At 40.5% G+C, this 19,463-nt stretch overlaps 1 protein-coding gene across 1 annotated transcript in view; it reads left to right on the top strand.

The window, feature by feature from the left end:
• The first annotated feature begins 5,986 nt into the window (after positions 1–5,986).
• The window catches only part of LOC108894801 (ankyrin-3-like), a 108,675-nt gene continuing 95,198 nt past the window's right edge, over positions 5,987–19,463 (top strand). Inside the window, 1 exon segment of the mRNA XM_051066325.1 lies at positions 5,987–6,839. Coding sequence (XP_050922282.1) covers positions 6,720–6,839 — 120 coding nt within the window. The 5' untranslated portion in view covers positions 5,987–6,719.

The following is a 19,463-nucleotide window of genomic DNA, read 5'->3' as shown; positions in this document are numbered from 1 at the left end:
TCTCTTTATTTCTCTGTTTGATTCTGCCCTCAAGTGGTCAGAGAAAGAATTGCATCTGGTACATTCTGTACTGTATCAAAGGGGGTATACTGTATATTTAGTTTAATTCATGTCACTCAGTAGTACACACTGAAACACCCAGCTTTCATCTTAAACTCACATATACTGTGGATTAATGTCACAGTCTCTGTATCAGCCTCTACAGTATTTGCACCAAGCTTCCTGTAATTTACAGATAAATAATTTATTGTGCTTGTGAAGACCTGGCACATGAGCGAAGAATAAAAAATCTGTTAGAATCTTAGACTGCCACTAGAGGGAGCCAGACACCACAGGAAACATCATTGTATTTGTGCATATAAAGGCAGAATAAAATTACTATTCTCTTATGTTTTTTGTTTGTTTTGAACATTATGATAACCATTAATATTTAATTTTCTGCTCTTTCTTTATCACATATCTCGGAATGGAGATAAACCTCACCCTGGTTATTTATTTAGTTATTGGCTGAAGAACTGGCAACCACTCATAGAGGATAAATCAAACATTTTCTTCTACTTACTCAAGCCAAAATATATATTTAAAGTCTACTCATTCTTCTTACTCTTCAACCAGAGTGTTCATGTCTCTTTGTCCTCTGCTCCACTAGATCTAGAAATATTGAAACTGTGATTGTTGAAGTAATTTTTCAAGCAAAAATTATGATTTTTTTAAAATGATGAATTAAACTTTCCTTTTTATAAACCTAAGTGATTGATTGATTGAGAAAATATCTGGCAGAGTAATTGATAATTTTCCTTCCCCCCCCTGACTCTGCTTCTTCTCTTCCCCTCTCATCCCTGCCCCTCCCTGATCCATTAGGCACAAAGAAACACAACCAACTGACCACATTTAGATTCATGCCTGCATAATCCGATGATGTCTGTACATAGTTTGTGTTTCTGCCTGACTATTTGATCATTTCTACTTCTTTTCAAATTAATGACTCAGGAACTGCCCTAAGAGCAATTTACAGTGGTTTGAATGTGTGTGTTTGTGGTTGTTTAAAGTCTCACTGGTGTAGTCTGTATTTAAGGTCTGACAGGATCATAAGGATCATGGTTTTACCATACAGTTAACTGATTAGTTAGAAAATGAATCACTAAGAATTTAGAAATTGATTTCATTATAATTTTATTTTTCAATATCTTTAGGTTTTGGACTATTACTGAATAAAACAAGCAATTTTTCATGTTTTTCTGACAGAACACATGATTAATCAATGAACTGAGGACATAATCAGCAGAATAATCATCCCTTCAAATGTTGGAGAAAGCTGCTTATGTTGGCTTTTTTGCCATTTGTGTGCATAAACATTCAACACAAGCACCAGGTCTAAGCAGTAGTTTACAATGCACAGATTCAGTGGTGAAACAATCAGTTGCTCAGCAGAACTTTCATGCCATGACAACTGATTTATTTTTTTAATTTTTTATTTTTAACAAAAAAGCCAAATGGTTGCTGTTCCTAGCTTCTTGAATGTGGGGGTCTCTTTGTTTTGTATCAATGGAAATGAAATATCTTTGGGTTTTTGGACTGTTTGTCAGACAAAAAAAGTGATCTGAAGATAATAGCTTGGGCCTGTGGAAACTGCCCAACTTTTATTTATTTATTTATTTATTTAGTTTACAATTCTCTCACATTTTATTGCAACAAATCACACACAAAAAAGATAAATCTATAGTTAAAATAGCTCTAATTCAGATGAACTTTGATTCTTAGTATGTTTGCAGGTGAACAGTTCCCTTTGGAAAATTTCATCATGATGTTTTTGTGTGAATATTTGTGTCGTCATATGTAAAATAATTACCCCCTGAGGCCGTACATTGTTCAACCTCCCACTGTGCAATATTGTTTCTACCCTGTGGAGGCTAGTAACACACACTTGCCCATGACTTGATTAACTGCAGTCTCATGGTTGTGTGCACTCAGCAGTTTGCTGCAGGCAGTGGTTAGCATTAGCAGTGGTTAGATCAGCAGCGTAGCGACAGAAAGATTGGTAAAAGAAGAAAAAAAAACATAGAAGAGATGGAAAAAGGACCAGAAAAGATGAGGGAGTAAACAAAGATATAATGCAACTGACTGGCATCTTTGCTGCTGACCCACATCTAGAGCCTGACATTTCTCCTGAGTGTGCTGTTTCCACCCAGAGCACAGCCTGGCTGTTTAGGGAAGGGAGACAGCAGTCTAAACTCTCAAACCTTTAGACATCATCATCTTTTGTGAGGCTAGTTTTAAATTCCTGATCCTTGTAGAGAGAAATCACCTGCTGCTAATCCCTGTTTCAGGACAGACAGAGGGCCTTTAAGGGCTGGTACATCTACTTCATAAGCTCCTCTTACAGATGGAGATAATGAAGGATTAGTCCAATAAAGCCTATCTGAAGTCAAACTCTGACAGATGACTTATTATCGGAGCAGTAACTGAAGTTTGCCCTGTGATTAGCTTCAGACGTAGGGAGGCCTGGAATTTTCTGCTTTATGGAACATTTCACTTCTGTTTTTGAAGCTGTTTGAGCTTGTGTCAAAATAAACTGAGTACACCTTAGGATTGCGAATAATAGATGGAACAAGTGTGCACTTTAGGCGCCAAGTACAGTGAGTGAGCAGTGGTAATAGGATTCACAACTGTCAGAGACCAAACTGGATCCCTAATACTTATTTTGCCAAAGCCTGGCAGGTTTGAACAGATTAAAGGTATCTAAATATGCTTTCATCATTACTGTAACCTCTGACCTGCTGCTCATATAACAGCTGCAGCTGTACAGTTTGGGCTAATATCTGTCGGTAGCAACTGGCTAAGTCTGTTTCCGATCCCCTCCAGTTATTACGTTATTGTACTCTACTGTATCCTCCCATATCTACAGTATTAGTTAGTTAGTTTATTATCCTTTTGGTATTATCCGTTTGGTATTGGGTTGAGGTTTTACTTTTTTTAAGACTAGTCCTGATACAATAGCCTAGTTTTTAAACAATGCGTTTCAGATCCTTTACTTTAAAGAAAATAAACACGCATCTTTATAAAAATCCTTTTTTTCATTTGTTTTTGATGATTTTCTTTGTTTGATGTCAAGTTCATCAAATAGTTGTGGAGACATTTCAGTCTGAACGAAAGAAGTGGTCTGACCAGTTGATATATCCATCCCTAGAGCCATTCTACTAAAATGTTATAGGAACATAATGTAACTATTTTATCTTAAAATGACAGCTTCAGAATCACTACTGAATCACTTACTGCTCCATGCCCTGATCAACATAGCCTCAACATAAGCAGCTGTACAATGTGTAATGTCTGTGCTACATCCACACATTCTAGGCAGATTCGGTACCCACCCCAAATACCTGCTGCAACTGTTCCTCCTTGAGAATATTATCTTAATCAACTTATCTTCTTTGGCATGATTAAGCAGAATCACGTTTCCCTTTACAGGAGTTACACACAGTCAGCATGTACAATAGAGTGTAGAGAGTTGTTTACACTAGATGCTGCAGTCAGTGCCATTCGAATCAGATCCAAGTGTTCATTTACTCATTGGCTCCTACCCAGAGGGAAATATCTGGGGCACAAGCTTGCCTGTTACACTTAAAGGTTATGTAAATTTAACATTCAAAACATGTGATTTTGTCATATTTTTATAAGTCATCCTCAGGAAAAGTATGTACAGTTAAAATTGAAAAAAACAAATATAGATTTAAAAACAAAACAGGCTCACAACCTATTTTAACTGTAGTTTAAGAAACATGAAATAAGAGGTAAAATTCATAATTCTAAATACTGCTTTGTATTGCAACATCCTCTCTTTCTCTCCTCTCTGTTATTGTCATCTTGTGGGTGGGACCTGCCATTTCTGAGTAGCCAATTACATCTCCATCTCATCCCAGACAGCCAATAGGAAGCATGTTCTGCTGTCACATGTTCTTGTCACAGGCTACAATCCCATCCCCTCTCCCATGTTGTTAATATTCAAAGGCTGCAGTGTACCGACATGAGCTCATACCAGCACTCGTCTCACACACACACATTTTGGAAACATTTAGAGATGCATTGATAACCTCACTATAACTTCTTGAACACAGTGACTGGGCTGTATAAATGACCTTATAAGAATATCATTGCCCAAGATTTGAAATTGTTGTCTGGTGTTAGTCCACTGGTAGAAAAATAATCATTTTGTCACAAGGCAAAAAAAAAGAATTTTGCCTCTCATTAATTTTAAACAGATGTTTCCCTTGAAAGTCGCTAATTGCACAGAAATACTAATGGCATCCCCTTGAGCTACGACTCTCCCATATCTGAGTATATCAATTAATAATGAATAATATATTGGTATCTTAATAATTGATCTGTTAGTGCACAGCAGTCTGCGTGTACCTTCCTTGTTTCTCTTGAAAACTGAAGTGAAAATGTTTGTGGTTTTTCCACGTCAATATTTTGAATTAAAACGTTTACATATACAGTATTCAGCATATGCATTATGTGCCCTCCTGCACCTTGTATCCAGTCTGTAGTACAGTGTTCTTTTGGTTAGCACAATGAGACAAAATCTTTAAATGAAAGTTGTGACTTTACATTCGTCATCTCAGTGACTTTCTGAAATTATTTCCATCTATTCATAGCATCAATATTCAGCAACACTGGAGCCATTAATACTGGTTTGCAATTTAATCCTGTTATTTTTCAATGTTTGCATCTATCGGACAGCATGTTGGACAGTTTTTAATGCAAAAATCCTCCACAAAAGTGTCAATAGAGAAATATGTAGAATATTTGCGTAAGAGTCCACACATTACAATTTTTACCATCTGTTCATCATCTTAGTTTAGTGTCTAAGTGTGCTAACGTTACTCAAAACCAGATTATTAAACAAACTAAAATGTTGACCCGATGGTGGCGATGCATGAAATGTTAACAAATCACCCAAAGTTGCAGTTTGTCCTGAGGGAATCGAAAGTCTGAACCAACTGTCATCGTAATCCATCGAATAGTTGTCGTTGTTCACTCAAAACTGCAAATGTTAGCCTCAAGGTGGCGCCAGAGGAAAAGACGAGATTAAAACTCGTAAAGATTCATGTTCTCGGAGACAAAGTCAAGTCAGTTTTATGCATATAAAACCAAATCACAGCAGAAGTTATCTCGGGGCACTTACATACAAAGCAGGCCTAGACCATACTCTTTATAATATTATTGACAGAGTCCCAACAGTTCCCACCACAAACAAGCACTTGGCAACAGCAGCAAGGAAAAACTTTTAAGTGGTAGAAACCTCAAACAGAGCCGGGCTCAGGGTGGGTGGCCATCAGCATGCTGGGTTATTTTTAGGGGTTATTTTTATTCATTTATTTTTGTCTGGGTTTATTGCAGTGTTTTCAGGTAAAGATTCTGGACTTTTGAACTCAACATTGAGCTGATTGGTTGGTTGAATTGGCATTGGCAGGGAAGAGAAATGGAAGCTCAAGACATTAAAATAAGAGTACGAACAATCAGGACTGAAATTAAATTTGAATCGGTAAGAGACTCGTCACGTCTGTAATTTGATGAGTCTGATATATTTATCAGCTCTGACTGTGACCAAGAAGGAAGAACAGCAGGGATCAAAACAGTGAAGAGGCTGAGTGAAATAAGTTTCATAACAGGAGCATCATGGCTGCACACTTCCTGCACTCTGCACACTGTGCTATGCTGAGCACCCAGCATGTGTTTGTACTGTGTGTACCCTGTGAGAGGTCTTATCCTCCCTTTCTCTCTCTTTATCTCTCAGCCATAGCCAGCTGGTGCTGAGCAGAGGTATTCATCCATCCCTACTCCCTCCTTTTTCTTCCTGCTGTCCTAGCTGCTCTCTCTACCTCTCTCTGCCCCCCTCCTTTCTCACCCCTCCCTCTCTCCACCACCACCACCTCCTCCTCCTCCTCCTCCTCCTCCTATCTCAACCTCTTTTCCACTGTCATTTGCCTCCTGTTCATATGTCCCGGCGAGACGTCACGGGCTGTGTGTGTGCGTGTGTGTGTGCATAGAGGATGGCTCAGAGCTCAGGTACAGGCGGCCGGCTTGGGGAACCAGTCAAGCAGGCAGCAGGACCAGTCTGTTTACCCACACGACACAGCTCTCTGCTGGGGTAGGGGCTGGAGCTTGAGCCCCCCCTCTTGGACCTCCAACCCTGGAGCTCTATTAAAGTGCATGCGATTGAGCTGTTTTTTATACATTATTCTTTATCAAGAGGACAATTTCACCAGGCTGTGGATCATATAAATATATTGTTTTTGTATTTGCTGTCATTGGCGCTTATTTTGCACTTTGAGCTCTGAGCAGTGGAAGCAGCTGTCTTCTCAGTGGAGGATCTTGATTAGGTAAAACAGAGGAGTATGTCCTGTCTCTGTCCTGCCTCAAACTGGACCTTTGCATCTGCCTAGTGTGGATAGCTACTGAGGGAGATAAGGAACAAAAAGAGGGAAGTCTTGAAAACGAGGAGAGAGAAAATCCCTCCTAGACAGTCTCCCTCCCTCACACCTGTGAGGGCTCCCTCTCTGACAAAAGCACAGCCGAGGAGAGGAGGAACAAGAGAAGATAATTAGGAGCTAAGAAGGAAAAAGGCTAAAGGGGAGACTTTGGGTCCACGCTCTACCCCTCCATTCATCCCCCTTCTCCTGTTTCCCACCTGTGAGGATTAATTGGACCTGAGCAGCATGGCGCACGCTGCCTCGCAGCTGAAGAAAAAGGCGGACGAGAACCTCAACGCTGCGGAGGAAGAGAAGGAGAAGGAGAGGAAGAAGGCGAGGAAGCGTTCCCGCGAAGTGAAGAAAAAGGTAGAGAAAGAGGGAGGGGGGGAGGGAAGGGAAGGGAAGGATGAGGAGTTTGAGAGGCAGCCGGACGAGGGAAAAGAGTGGGGAAGTAATGGAGGAATGAGAGCACAGAGCTGCCACGGGGGAGAAGCTGAAGGCATTGAGACGTGTCGGTCTAGAGGAGTCTCGGAGGTTCTCTATTGTCATGATGCAGCCTCCTCACGCACACACACACACACTTATACATGCACGTACACACCCAGTGGGGTAAGAGGGGTGGTCCCATTGGGAATACTGAGGGAGGGGGGTGGCCGAGTGAAAAAGGCAGAGAAAGATGGATGAGTAGAGAGCATAGATGGGGAAAAGAAAAGAGGAATCAGCTATGGAGGACAGATTGATATTTTAGGCAGTGATGTTGCTATTAATATGTTGTGTGTGTGTGTGTGTGTGTGAGAGAGAGACAGAGATGTACACTCATACTGCTGAGCTATAAAAGAGACTAAGTCTTTAGTTATTTAAATAACAGTCAAAAAATAATAAAAGATACAGTTTGATCAAGTAAAAAAAATTGTATCTCACGCACATGTACACCCACGCACTCCTTAAGCTGTTTGTTGTGTAATTAAACATCATTTTACATCTATGTAGGCTGCTGCGTGCTTATGTGTGTTTGTGAGTGTCTTGTCCTCAGTCACCCCGCTCCATGTTAACTTTCTTGCAAGAAAACATTTTCCTCCTAATGTCCTCCTTCATGCCATCACACCTCCACTGTTTCAGCTCCCTCTGCTGAAAATAATGTGTGTGTGTGTGTGTGCACGCTGTGGATATTTTGCTGTAAAAGGTGTGTGAATTCAAGGGATGGTTGGAGCAAAGAGGCGTCAGCAGTCACACCCTGCGGTTAGGTGTGGGTTGTTTTTGTGCGTGCGTGTGTGTGTGTGTGCGCGCGCATACGTGACTGTGCAAGGACAAAGTTAAGACTCAATCGTGGACACACACAAACATCCTTAAGGTGATCAATAAGTCTGACTTCAAATCAATAACCACCCTCACTGCAGTGGCAGCTTCATATAAACATTTCAGCCGACACTGACGTGTACGGTTCAGTGTTTGGATAACTTTGTTGACCCATGTTTATTTGTCTAACTGTGATTGGGCCTGTGCATGAAATCATTTGTGTTTGCCTATGTGTGTACAGGCTGACATTTGGGTGTGTGTACATATATGTGTTCATGTGTGTATGTGTGTGTGTGTGTGTGGACATGCTGACCAGCCTGAGGCAATACAGTCCAGGGTTAGCCACCTGTCACAAAGAGTCAATACCAGTGACCTCATTTGCATCAAGGTCAAAATGGATGAGGAGGTGACTCCCTGTGGTTTGTTAGTAATTATCCCACAAACAGTATTTTTTATTTTGATATGAATTATCTCCTGCTCAGTGGTGGAAAATAACTTCTCATGTACTATAATGAAGTAAGTTACTTGAGTATTTTCATTTTATGTGACTTTAGTGAGTGAAAGATTATACTTTTTACCCAACTACAATTATCTGACAGCTGTAGTTACTAGTTACTTTTCAAAGACATTAAGATTAAGAAACAGTGTCTGGTTTGGGCTTAATTCATTGCTTAATTATTCAAATATATTTGAAAAAACATAGATAGAGATCCAGGAACTAAAAGCCCCAGCATATTGAAATTTGCTATTCCACAGCTGGGCCAAAGCCCAGGGAAGATAACTGAAAATCAGTTTGCTGACAAAATAAAAACTGGACAACAAATCCTGGACTTTGTTGTCAGTCTGTTGGTTGTAAAGTCTCTTGGGTGCTCCCTCCTGATTATTGTTTGCCACAGACTAAAAGCAAAACAGTGTGTTTGCTGTTGTGTTTTTTTTAAAAATGCCAGATGTACAACATTGCTAAAACGCTAGTGTACTTGACCATCAGCAATGTTCAGTGCTGCAAGCCCCAACCAGAAAATTCCTGAACCTTAAAAAAGTGAAGATGTTTTGGGCATAAACTTAATTGGGAACAAAGTTCCTCCAGTGGAAATGCAGGTAAAGGAAGGTTCCTCAAAAGGTTCCTATTCCCTGGGATCTGTTTCTCCAACTTTTATTCCAATACTTGAAACAACCAAACCCTACCAACACATCTCCTTCTGTTTTTGAAATTCTTTTAAGGTATTTAACTGGTATAATGTTGCTACCTCCATTTTTGCCCCTGAGAGACAGTAGTTAGAATTTTCATTGCACACAAAAGGACTTTATAAATGTAAACATAACCTACGTTTCTACTTCAGGAATCAGGTTTTTTTACCCCTCAAAAAAGTTCCTGCTTGCTGGGGTGATTATTGGGGTACTGGGTTATTTTTGTTTTTTTTCCCCATAGATGAGAATGTAATTGATTTAATTTATCTCCCACTAAATAACAGGCACAAATGTTGGATCCATGTTGGATTCTCCTAGTGAGATCTTTGTTTATCGGTCTCTGTAGAACAGCCCACAGCGTGTACAAATGCAGCAGTTAATGATCTGCAATAAATAATAATGTACTTTCATCCATCACTGTAAGGAATTCAAGGCAGTGCTCTTTTTTTTAAATTTGACATTGAGGAATCAGAATAGCATGAATGCGACCAGAAATGGAGGCGGGAGGTCTGACCTTGACAGTGGGACCTGAAATTAGAGCCTGTGTGTGTGATCGCAGATTTATGGTTTCCCCTGTAAAGGCAACAGGTGAGGGAAACGTGTTGCTGTAGTAATGTGTGTGTATGGTGGCGATCAGCGGTTTTCCGATGTGTTTGTAGGGTATTGTTGTAGAGGAGATATCAGCTATCCTGAGCTCATTCAAGGTAAATCTATAACGCTGTCTGCCCTGATCCAATTCTTGGCACCAGGCTGCAAAAAAAAAAATCCTCTCTCCTCTCTCATATCACGTCACCTCAATTACCTTTCTTTTCTTCTCCTCGCCTCACTTTACTTCATCTCTCTTTCTCCCCCTGTCTCACCTATACTATCTCCATACCTGGCTTGGCTTCTTCTCTCCCTCTCAGACAATGTAGATTTAACAGATACGCTTCTCTAGATGTCAGTGCCAAAGTCTCTCCCTTTATCTTTTCTGCACTCTCCTTCTCGTACTCGCTTTCTCCTGAAGGAGCAACGTACATATTTTCTGAGAGTGATGTGAGAAAATCAAGGTCAGTTTTACCGTCATGTCAGACTCAGGACATGTTAGCATAGCTTAGCTTAAAGACTGGAGGCAGGTGGAAACAGTTAAATGAAAATACTCAGTACTTCTAAAATTGTCTTATTTAAACAATGCATCTCGTTCATCGACCTCACACATACATTAACCCCTTCTTTCATCCTGTCTTGCTCCCATTACTTTTTTGTGTACTGTGTATTTTAAACTGATTTAGTGTACAGTACAAGGTGTTTATGGTTCTTTACAGGAAGCTGAAAAAAAGCAGTGCATTACGAGCACCACTGAGACCAGTGCAGCTGCCATTAAAGCTATTAGCTGCATGCTCCAAATAAACATGTGCTGTTGAACTACAAGCCATGTTATGCTTTTAAATGCTGCACAGCATGAACACTTTGTGTCTCTTGTAGTGCTGCAGTCAGTCATGCTTTTCAGATTGGTTGGCTGGCTGGTAAACTAACGTATTGGTACACTACTGGTTGGCCTGATTTATTCATTAAGAGGCTGTCTGTGATTGTGTGGGTGAGTGGTTGGTTGGCTGATTGACTAACTGCTCGGCTAATTTTTTGTCCAGCTGCCTGGCTGAAAGGCTGGTAATCTCACTGACTGGCACTGAATCCACATCTCACAGCCTTTAATGTTCAGAGCATGCTGGGGAATAATCTTCTTTTCCTGTGTATGAAGCATCATTCATTTTTAAAACTATAACACAAGTATTGATATTTGTGCAAAAAGCTTGGGGGCTGACCTTCCAAGGTAGAGGAAGAGGGTGATATTGCTTTCAGCATGGACTGAAATTGGCAACAGGACAAAATCAGTGTGCGTAACCAAATGGGCTTCAAGGCAGAGAAGTGCAATGAAAACACAGCACTCAGTCAGAATTGTTTGGCATCATTTCCACTTCTCTCACTCATTTCCTTTATCATTTTGGACCTCATGCTTTTAGTGATGGTGCGACTCCAGACGGTGGCGGCTTCACCTGACCTCTACTCTGTCCTTTGTCTTAAATAACACACACAGACACACTCACGCAAGGATGTGCACACACTCAGACATAAAGACAACAAAGAACAGGGTAGATTTACAGTGGGCCGGTGGGTTTAAAATGGAAATAACATATACATTCAGTTACGTTACACACTCACTGGACACTTTGTTATTCTTCCATATATTCTACCCTCCTCGTGTCTGTAAATGGAGTGTGCAAAATATTAGAAACACCTCCTAATGTACACCACCATCACCCACCCAGTTATAAACATAAACCCTTCTGTCAGTGTCGGCAAAAACGTAAGATTTCTAAGCTTTGTACAGTCAGTATACAGTCATGGCAGAGCTGCTGCACTGGATTGCATTTAAAATGAATTAGTTAGAAAATAAAATATGAAATAATCCTTCAGAAATTATGTTTTTATATGACTTACTTACAACAGCAAATATGTTTTGTTGTTGTTGGAACAACATCTGCTACCGACCACAGCATTATTAAACTTTTTATGGTTATGTTAAGGTAACAAAAGCTATTTGGTTAAAATTAGTTAAAAAAATATTGTCCTGGTTTTATACATAAAAGTCAGCAGTGACTTGATGAACTAGACGTAATTTGTTTATTAACATTTAACTGAATCCACAGTGTTTCCCCAACCTTAACCTAAGTGCTTTTGTTACTTAACCATAACCACAGATGGGAGTCAGGATACAAACTCTTGTCTCTGGTGTCAAAGTCCAGCACTATGTACGCCCGACATCCACCCTGACCTCCAGCACATTACAGTGACTGCTTAGTTTAATTTTAGTTTCCAGGAGACAGGGTTGAATAATCAGGGAGGTTCCCCTCTCTGAATTATATCTTGTACATACAAGAAGGTACAAAGGTCGTATGTAAGGCAGGCAGAGATGTCTGTTATTTTGAAGTGAGGGAAGTGGAGAGAAAGGTGGGGGGGGGGGGAATGTTGCTTCTTCTGAGGTTTATTTTTGGGAACGATTCAATTCTGGCGTTTTTCTTCTGCAGCCTCCTCTCCTCCTCTCTGCCCCCCCTCCAACCTGTCTTTCTTTACCCCCCCCCCCCCCCCCTTCACATGCCTCCCTCCCTCCCAGCTCTCTGTCAGCTGCCAGAAGGCTGTATTGTTCTGCCACACTTCTGCTCCTGGGGGGTGGGGGGTTCACACCACACACCACACACCACAGTCCCTTGTGACCAGGCGTTGTACCACATTAATCCCCTGACACTTATTTAAGCCAAGATTCATATTTGAAGCCTGCTCATTGTTCCTGATCTAGAGCCAAAGTCTATATATCTCTTTGTCTACTGCTACACCAGACCCACTACCCAGTAAAATATTCAGTCCTTAGATTTCTTCTCTTTTCTCTCTGTTATGTATAAATACACTTTGCATTTATAAAGCATGCACATGACTGAGTAAGGAAATAATGTCTATTTGCAGGAAAAAAAATGAATTCATCCAAAAATTTTAAGGGTTATTTTAAATTTAAAAAAAGGAACTTTTTGGTTTTGGTTTGGAGAGCTTAAAATTTGAGGTTGATTATTTATAGATGATTATCTATATTCTACATTTTAAGAAATATAATATTGTGTGTTTGCAGGAGAAACTGTTTTTATTTTGTGTGTGTGTATGTGTGTGTGTGTGTGTGTGTGTGTGTGTGTGTGTGTGTGTGTGTGTGTGTGTGTTTTTTTTTAATTGTTTTTGGAAAAAATAAAATTTCTAGACGAAGGTCAAATTTTGTGAAAATCAAAGTAAACTTTGAATGAACATCCCTTATTTGTTTTTTCAAATCTCTCATATGTTCAGAGAAGATTCATCAATCCTCCACATCCTGTTGTGATTTTGATTTTCATCTCCAAGAAAAGAGTGCACATAAATTTATCTCTGAATAACCCTTTATAATATGATGCAGCACTGCTTCAGAACTCAGTTTTGCAATTTTAAAATGCACAGTTATAACACTGTCTTCATTGCTACATAATTTGGGCACTGATGTAGCAGGCTACCTTAAGTATTTGTACTAAATCTTTTAAAAGTCAGGTGTTGACTGTATAGCTGAAATGATTAGTTGATTGATTAATATATTGACAGAAAACCTGCAACAATTAACACATAATTTGTCAAGCAAAAATTCAATTTTCACCCAGAATAAACTCAGTTTTCTTTGTTTATTTATACACTTCTGGGAAGCTCTAACAAACTTTAAACACAACACAACATTGATACATAACCACCTTATAAAGTTGATACAGTGAATGTGTTTGTAAATAGGTCCATTTTCACATCCAGCAAACACAAAGCAACATTATTGAGGATTTGCAGAGTCAGGTGTTAATTCTCCGTGAAGTGACAGGTTCATCTACAAAACAATGTAATCATGGACCTGTCTACATAAAACTTTTAGTTGAGTTGAAATAGTAACAGGATTTGTTTTTCTTACTCATCACACAGCAACAATTTCTGTCATGATCAGAAGAATACAGAGTCATTTGTAAGATAGTTTTAAGAGCATCCACAAGCTGGAGCACCAGACGCCAACACTGACAACCTGACAGCACTCAGCAAAGATGACAAAGTTGGAAACCAGTGAGTGACCTAACTGAGAGGAAAGCATTATGAATTATACAACGACTCCATTACAGAGCAGAGGAGAAACGACAAGCTGGAGGAGAGCTAGGATGAGATCTGAAAGAAAAGCAAAGGGATAACGGAGGATGAGGGAGCAGTCTGTGGAGATCGAGAAGAGGTGTTGGATAAGCAGACTGTAAGAAAAGTAGCAATGTTTTGTGCCACCCTCGCGGCAGCAGGCTACAGCGTTCACTGTAACAAGGCTGTAGAGGGGGTTGCTGGGCCAGAGGATTGGTGCAGAGCCAGTCAAGCATCGTGATTGGTGGATGGGGAAGACAAGGAGGGGTTGTAAAGGGATGTGGGGGAGAGGTAACACATCTACAAAACACTGCAAAAAAGAGATAGGAAGAAAAAAAAAAGAATGAAATCAAATTAAAATGAAGGGGCCTCAGAGAAGACATACAGACGGAGATGGAGTTAGATCAAGGAGAGTGATTGATGAAGTGGGAGAGCGAATGAGTGGCAGAAAAAAAGAGGAGGAAATTGGAGAGTGGGCAGAGAGAGGGAGAGAATGACAGAGGAGATGAGGATGTTGTTTGTTAGGCTTTTTATCCTCTGCTTCCCCGCAGCTCTCTTCTCTCCTCTGCAGTGGAAGATCGACACTAAGAACTGGGACAGTCCATTCATTTGTATATACACACGCACGCACACACACACACACACACACACACACACACACACACACACACTCACTCACTCTTGCATCTCAGCAGATTTACCCCATCCTGCCTTCTCATTTCACTGAGTGCACCACTGTTTTTGTTTTTCCATTTCTACAGCCAGGTTCGCGTTTAGCACAGCAACATCACAGTATATTGAATTAATCTGACTGAAATTAGACACCTCCCTGTTTATAAGTACTGTGTGCAGCTTTCATGGACAGAGTTTTGTTGTGATTATTTTTCCTGATGTAAATTGATCGTAAAGGGTTCAAAAATTACAAGTTCGAGGGAAACTGTCCAGGGGCTCCTTTTGCGACCTTGCCCACGTTTCGATAGGTCTGAGAACTGAATGAGATTTCTCAAAATGACAGAGAATTTCTTGCGGTAGCTTATCCCATAGCTGTTGATGTTAGTGGTTCCAAGTTTTGGACCAGCAAATTTGTGGAGCAGTGCCAGAGCCAGCTTTTTGGTATTATTAATATCAGTATTGGAATTAATATTAACACTAGTATGAGTAATGGTATTAGTATTAAAATTAGTATTAGAATTATTACCAGGGTTTTACCAGTTCCGTTTTGGATCTGCACAGTTGTTAAAAGAGTACTCCTATGATTAAGTGTTGTACTGTTTAACATTCTGGACTCATGGTGGACAGGTTAAAACCAAAAGGAACCAGAATCAGAGATATCCGCTTTTTTTATTCCACATTTTTTCTTCCTTTGTAAAATCTGGTGCCTGCATTACACACAATGCTGTTCCACAGCTGACAGTTGGGTCAGAGATACAGGTGTGTCATGCTAATAGCGGCTAATGTAGCTAATGTAACCTGTGTCAAAGAGCATTGGGGGAATGGCTTCGGCCCCTCATGGTCCTGGACGTTTGGTTAAATGTGAAAAGAAAAGAGAACTGAGTTCTGTTTAGCCCTCACACCGGGTAAAATAGTGAGCAGCATTGGTGAATGTGGATCCACTATCGGGGAAACACTGGCGTATCATATAAAAAAGGAGAAAAACAGGGCACAGGATTATTTGATGTTTCAACCCTGTGTGTACTATCAGTGGGTGTGTGGCACAGGTCCAGCACAGAGTCACGACATCGGCAGGATGCATGTATGTGTGTTTGAGTAAGAGAGGAAAAAATTAGTTTTTTTTTCACCGCTCTCCACTGTATTCTCAGGGTGTAGCAGACATTTTGAAGGTGAGCAGCAGGGAGGAGACCTGCCTGGATCAGATAGACGTGTGAGGTAGAGCTGGTCTTAACACTTAATGCAATCAGGTGATAGAGGGTATCCAGCTCCTGTGAGACAACAATGACAATGAAAACTATTGGAACTATTAATGGGACTAAATAACAGCAACAATGCTCCCCATTCTCATTAGCTGTCCTAATGATTATTTCTTTAAACAGGTCTTAAAGGGGAGACCCAAATCAGAATTTTCCAAGTTGAATCTGAGTCAATGCACTGACTTATAATGGGGAGAATAGTATTTCTGTCATTCCCACTCTGCGCCCTGAACACCTGTTCTTTCCCCGGTGAGCAGGTATCATCTCCCTCTAACTGAGTGATAGCAGCTTAAACTACTGGAATCAGACCCAGCAAGTTCAAGAGTAATGAACTGTACTGAACTGTAGATCAGTTAAAAAGATCTAGTAGCAGATGGAGTTAGCTTTTTTGCAACATGGACATGTGGTTGGGAGATATGGTCGTAGGCTCCAGAAACAGCTAGTAAGGATAAAACAAGTGAGGGAGTTGAAAGAAAGTTATTATGGGCATTTTTTTAAAACAAAAACTCTATAGACTACACAATTAGCTCTATTAGTCAATTAATATTAAAATAAACAAAATAAAGAGAAAATTAGTCAGTAATGACAAAAATATCTCTGCAGTCCTTGACCTAGTTACCAACAATGCCAGCTATACCAGATGCCATGTTCTCCTGCAGTACATGATATGATAAAGCAGCGTCCTCCACTCATCTGCATCCCTCTCAAGCAAGCATGAAGCTTAAAGCCTAGCAGTATATCAGAAAATCCTGTAGGCGTTTCACAACAGCAGTAAGCCTTTGAAAACCCTTCTCACTAAGCTCATTTTTTAGTGTTTAGTCTGTTTCTTGTCAGTGACTGTTCACTGAGACAATAGCAGGAGAGAAGACGTTTACTCACTTAAGGCTGAGGTGGCAAGTTGCCGCCTCTTCTTATTAGTCTCTGCAGCAACAGCAGTAGCACTGCTGGGCGGCGATGTGAAGTTGTCGCCCACATGGACCTTGGAGTCATGGTCACATCTATTGAGAAGCTAATTGTTTTTCTATGACACATGGTAGGAGTCATATAAGGATGCCAAAAAAGCCATAAGCATTAGGCAGCATACATGTACAGTGAGGGTGGATGGAATTTTGCTTGTGTTGCTGCAGAGCGCTGAAAAGTCACATTTGAAAAACTTCAATTTTGGCAAACTGGAACCATCAGAAGTATGCCAAATGAGCCATTAGCAGTTCTTATTTGCAGTGTTACCATGGATGTACAGATGACTATCACTGGATTACTTTGATACGTAAGGAGACTTAAAAACGTGATGATTCTGCAGTTATTATCTTTTTCTATGATTTCAAAGCAGATTTATGGATATTCCTTTATGGATATTCCTTCCTCCGATAATGATATTCTCTGAGAGCATAAGTCACACGAAATCTAAAAATGTGTGTATCACGTCTGTGTGATCAGATTTGACAGCAGTGACACACACAAAGGGTACGATTGCAGCAATTTTGTGCTAAGTGTTTTAAAGTATCATAGGTAATTGGCTTCATCAACTTTGTTGGCCAAATATAACATCTCTCCCTTTGCTTTTAGATTTGTAAGGAGTTTGTATTTTGCTCCCGGTGAATGTGATGATAAGAATCTGTCTGTTTGCCCTGTTTCCTCTGTGATAGGCGACCAACCTGTCCACAGCACGGATATATTATGAAAACTGCATACTGTTTTCCAAGATAGCGTCCCATTTATTCCAATAAACGTCTCACCAGCCTCATTTTTGGGCCTGGTAAGCATCCAGAGTCCTTCTCTGGCAGAGCTGTGTGATTATGATGCTCAGGATAATTTATTAATGGTTTTCTAGATTATGCCTAAGTTAGTTGGCTGTGCAGTGTTGCACTGGGATATACTGTGTGACTCTGGTGAGCTAATGCAGCATTCTTGCTTCTCTGTTGAGAGTTTTAAGGGTTTCTCAGTTTAGTCATGCCCTGGCCCACTAACACCACACAGAGATGTGCAGCAACTGAGGCCACTCTGGAATCGTAGAGTATTTGGACTGAGCCAAAAAACACTGTCCTCATTTACACAAGTCCCTACTCGCCCCCCTCCCTCTCTCTACTGTATGTGTCCATGTTTTGCTCTCCCTATGCTGAATAAACTTGCCCACAGTTGAATCTAAGTTTTCTGAACCTGGAAGTTCTGGTTTCACTTCAGCTCTCTTTACATGTCATCCATAGCTGAGAAAAGAAGAATAAATACAGGATATTGGATGTTAAAACGGCGACCACAGCTCAGTGTCTGAGAGTCAGCAGAGAGGGGAAACAGCCATGCTGATGTTGTGCATGCAACTTAAGTGCTCTATTGATTTACTGAGCAATTCCTTAATTGGCTTTCTACGCTATTAGCTATGAAGCTAAAGGCCACTGCTCATACAGTACTTCTCCACTGGTCTCTCCTTATCTATCCAGAACTATCGTTATCTGTTAGCTGTATTGTTTTCTCATCTGGCTGTTTGTTTAATGTGTGGCCGGCCATCGAGTGAAAAGCAAATATTTAGTGGAGCAAACAGGGAGTGGAGCTGTGGTATCAAAATTATTTGAATAGCATTATCAACCTCTGAAATGTGCAATTTCATTACATCACATTCACCAGAAATCAAAAGATCAATACAAAATTTCAAAGATGATAAAACAACCAAATAAAACAAGAATCTTGAACATGGCTTGGTCCAGTATTCAGATTTATTGTATGAGTACATTTTTGATTAGATAATGTCTCATTTGCAAGCATAAACATAACATTTCCAAAAATTTGTAATACAAAAAAATACTGTCTCAGTTTAAGTGATCAGCAGAGGAAGTTTGACTGTGATATCTATTAGTTAAAAAATGTTATCCTGTTCACCTGTAGTGTCCTGGCATGACAAAGTAGATTCTCGCACACTCACTGCACATCCCTGTCAGTGGACCGTGTGTGCTTTTGGTCTAGGGCAGATGTTAATTTATTCATGGCCAGCGCTCTTCCCTGTCAGAGGAGATTAACTGAGCAGTGGTACAGTAGCTGATGTTTTCCTTCTTTCTTACATGTCTTCCTTCTTTTCAAACCTCTTCCTGTTTGTCGTTTTAGTTTTTGACACTCTTATCTGAACACATGCAGCTGACACCAAACAGACGGGATCGATGTCTGTCTGTAGGTGTTTCTGCATGATTCCCTGTTTCCCATCTGGGCGGGCCAGTGCGTCTACTTGCTTATCAGTCACCATATGCACACGTATAGACGCGTACACAGCCTGACATCAGCACAGTGCCTGTAATCCAGCAGCAGCAGCAGCGTCATCTGCCGTCATCCAATGAGAAGAGAGTGGAGCAGGTCTGTTAGCCAATTCCAACGGGATGTAATGAGGGACAGAGCTCACAGCTGACAATGAGAAATAGTTGGAGGGAGGGCTTCCTGACGCACACTGCTTGTGTCTGATGTCTGGAGTTTGAACATCTTAAAAAGAGACTAAATTTATGGCCATTATATGATTTAGCAGTGGAAATATATATCACAGATTTGGAGTCTCAGACTCAGCTGCAATGAAATGTGAAATGAAGGACAAAAAAAAGGAGCTGAAGAGTTTGTACGCTGTGTTTTTATCCTCCTCCATCTGTTTCTCAAGTGCTGCGAGAATTCTGAGACTGCAGTAGCTGAGTGGCCAATCAGATCGCAGCACTCGACAGCCAGTCAGAGGCAGGACAACACACACACACACACGCACACACACACACACACAGGCTGCCTTTATTTGCCCATTCTCTGTTGATTTCATAATGTATACAATAACAAATGATACAGGACTTTTTAGAAGAGGGAATGCAGTCGTTCTTATGTAACCAGTTCTTGATACAATACTGGCCACAGCAGT

The sequence above is a fragment of the Lates calcarifer genome, linkage group LG23, assembly GCF_001640805.2.
Source record: "Lates calcarifer isolate ASB-BC8 linkage group LG23, TLL_Latcal_v3, whole genome shotgun sequence".
Lineage (NCBI taxonomy): Eukaryota > Metazoa > Chordata > Actinopteri > Centropomidae > Lates > Lates calcarifer.
This window is presented reverse-complemented; position numbering and strand designations above follow the sequence as displayed.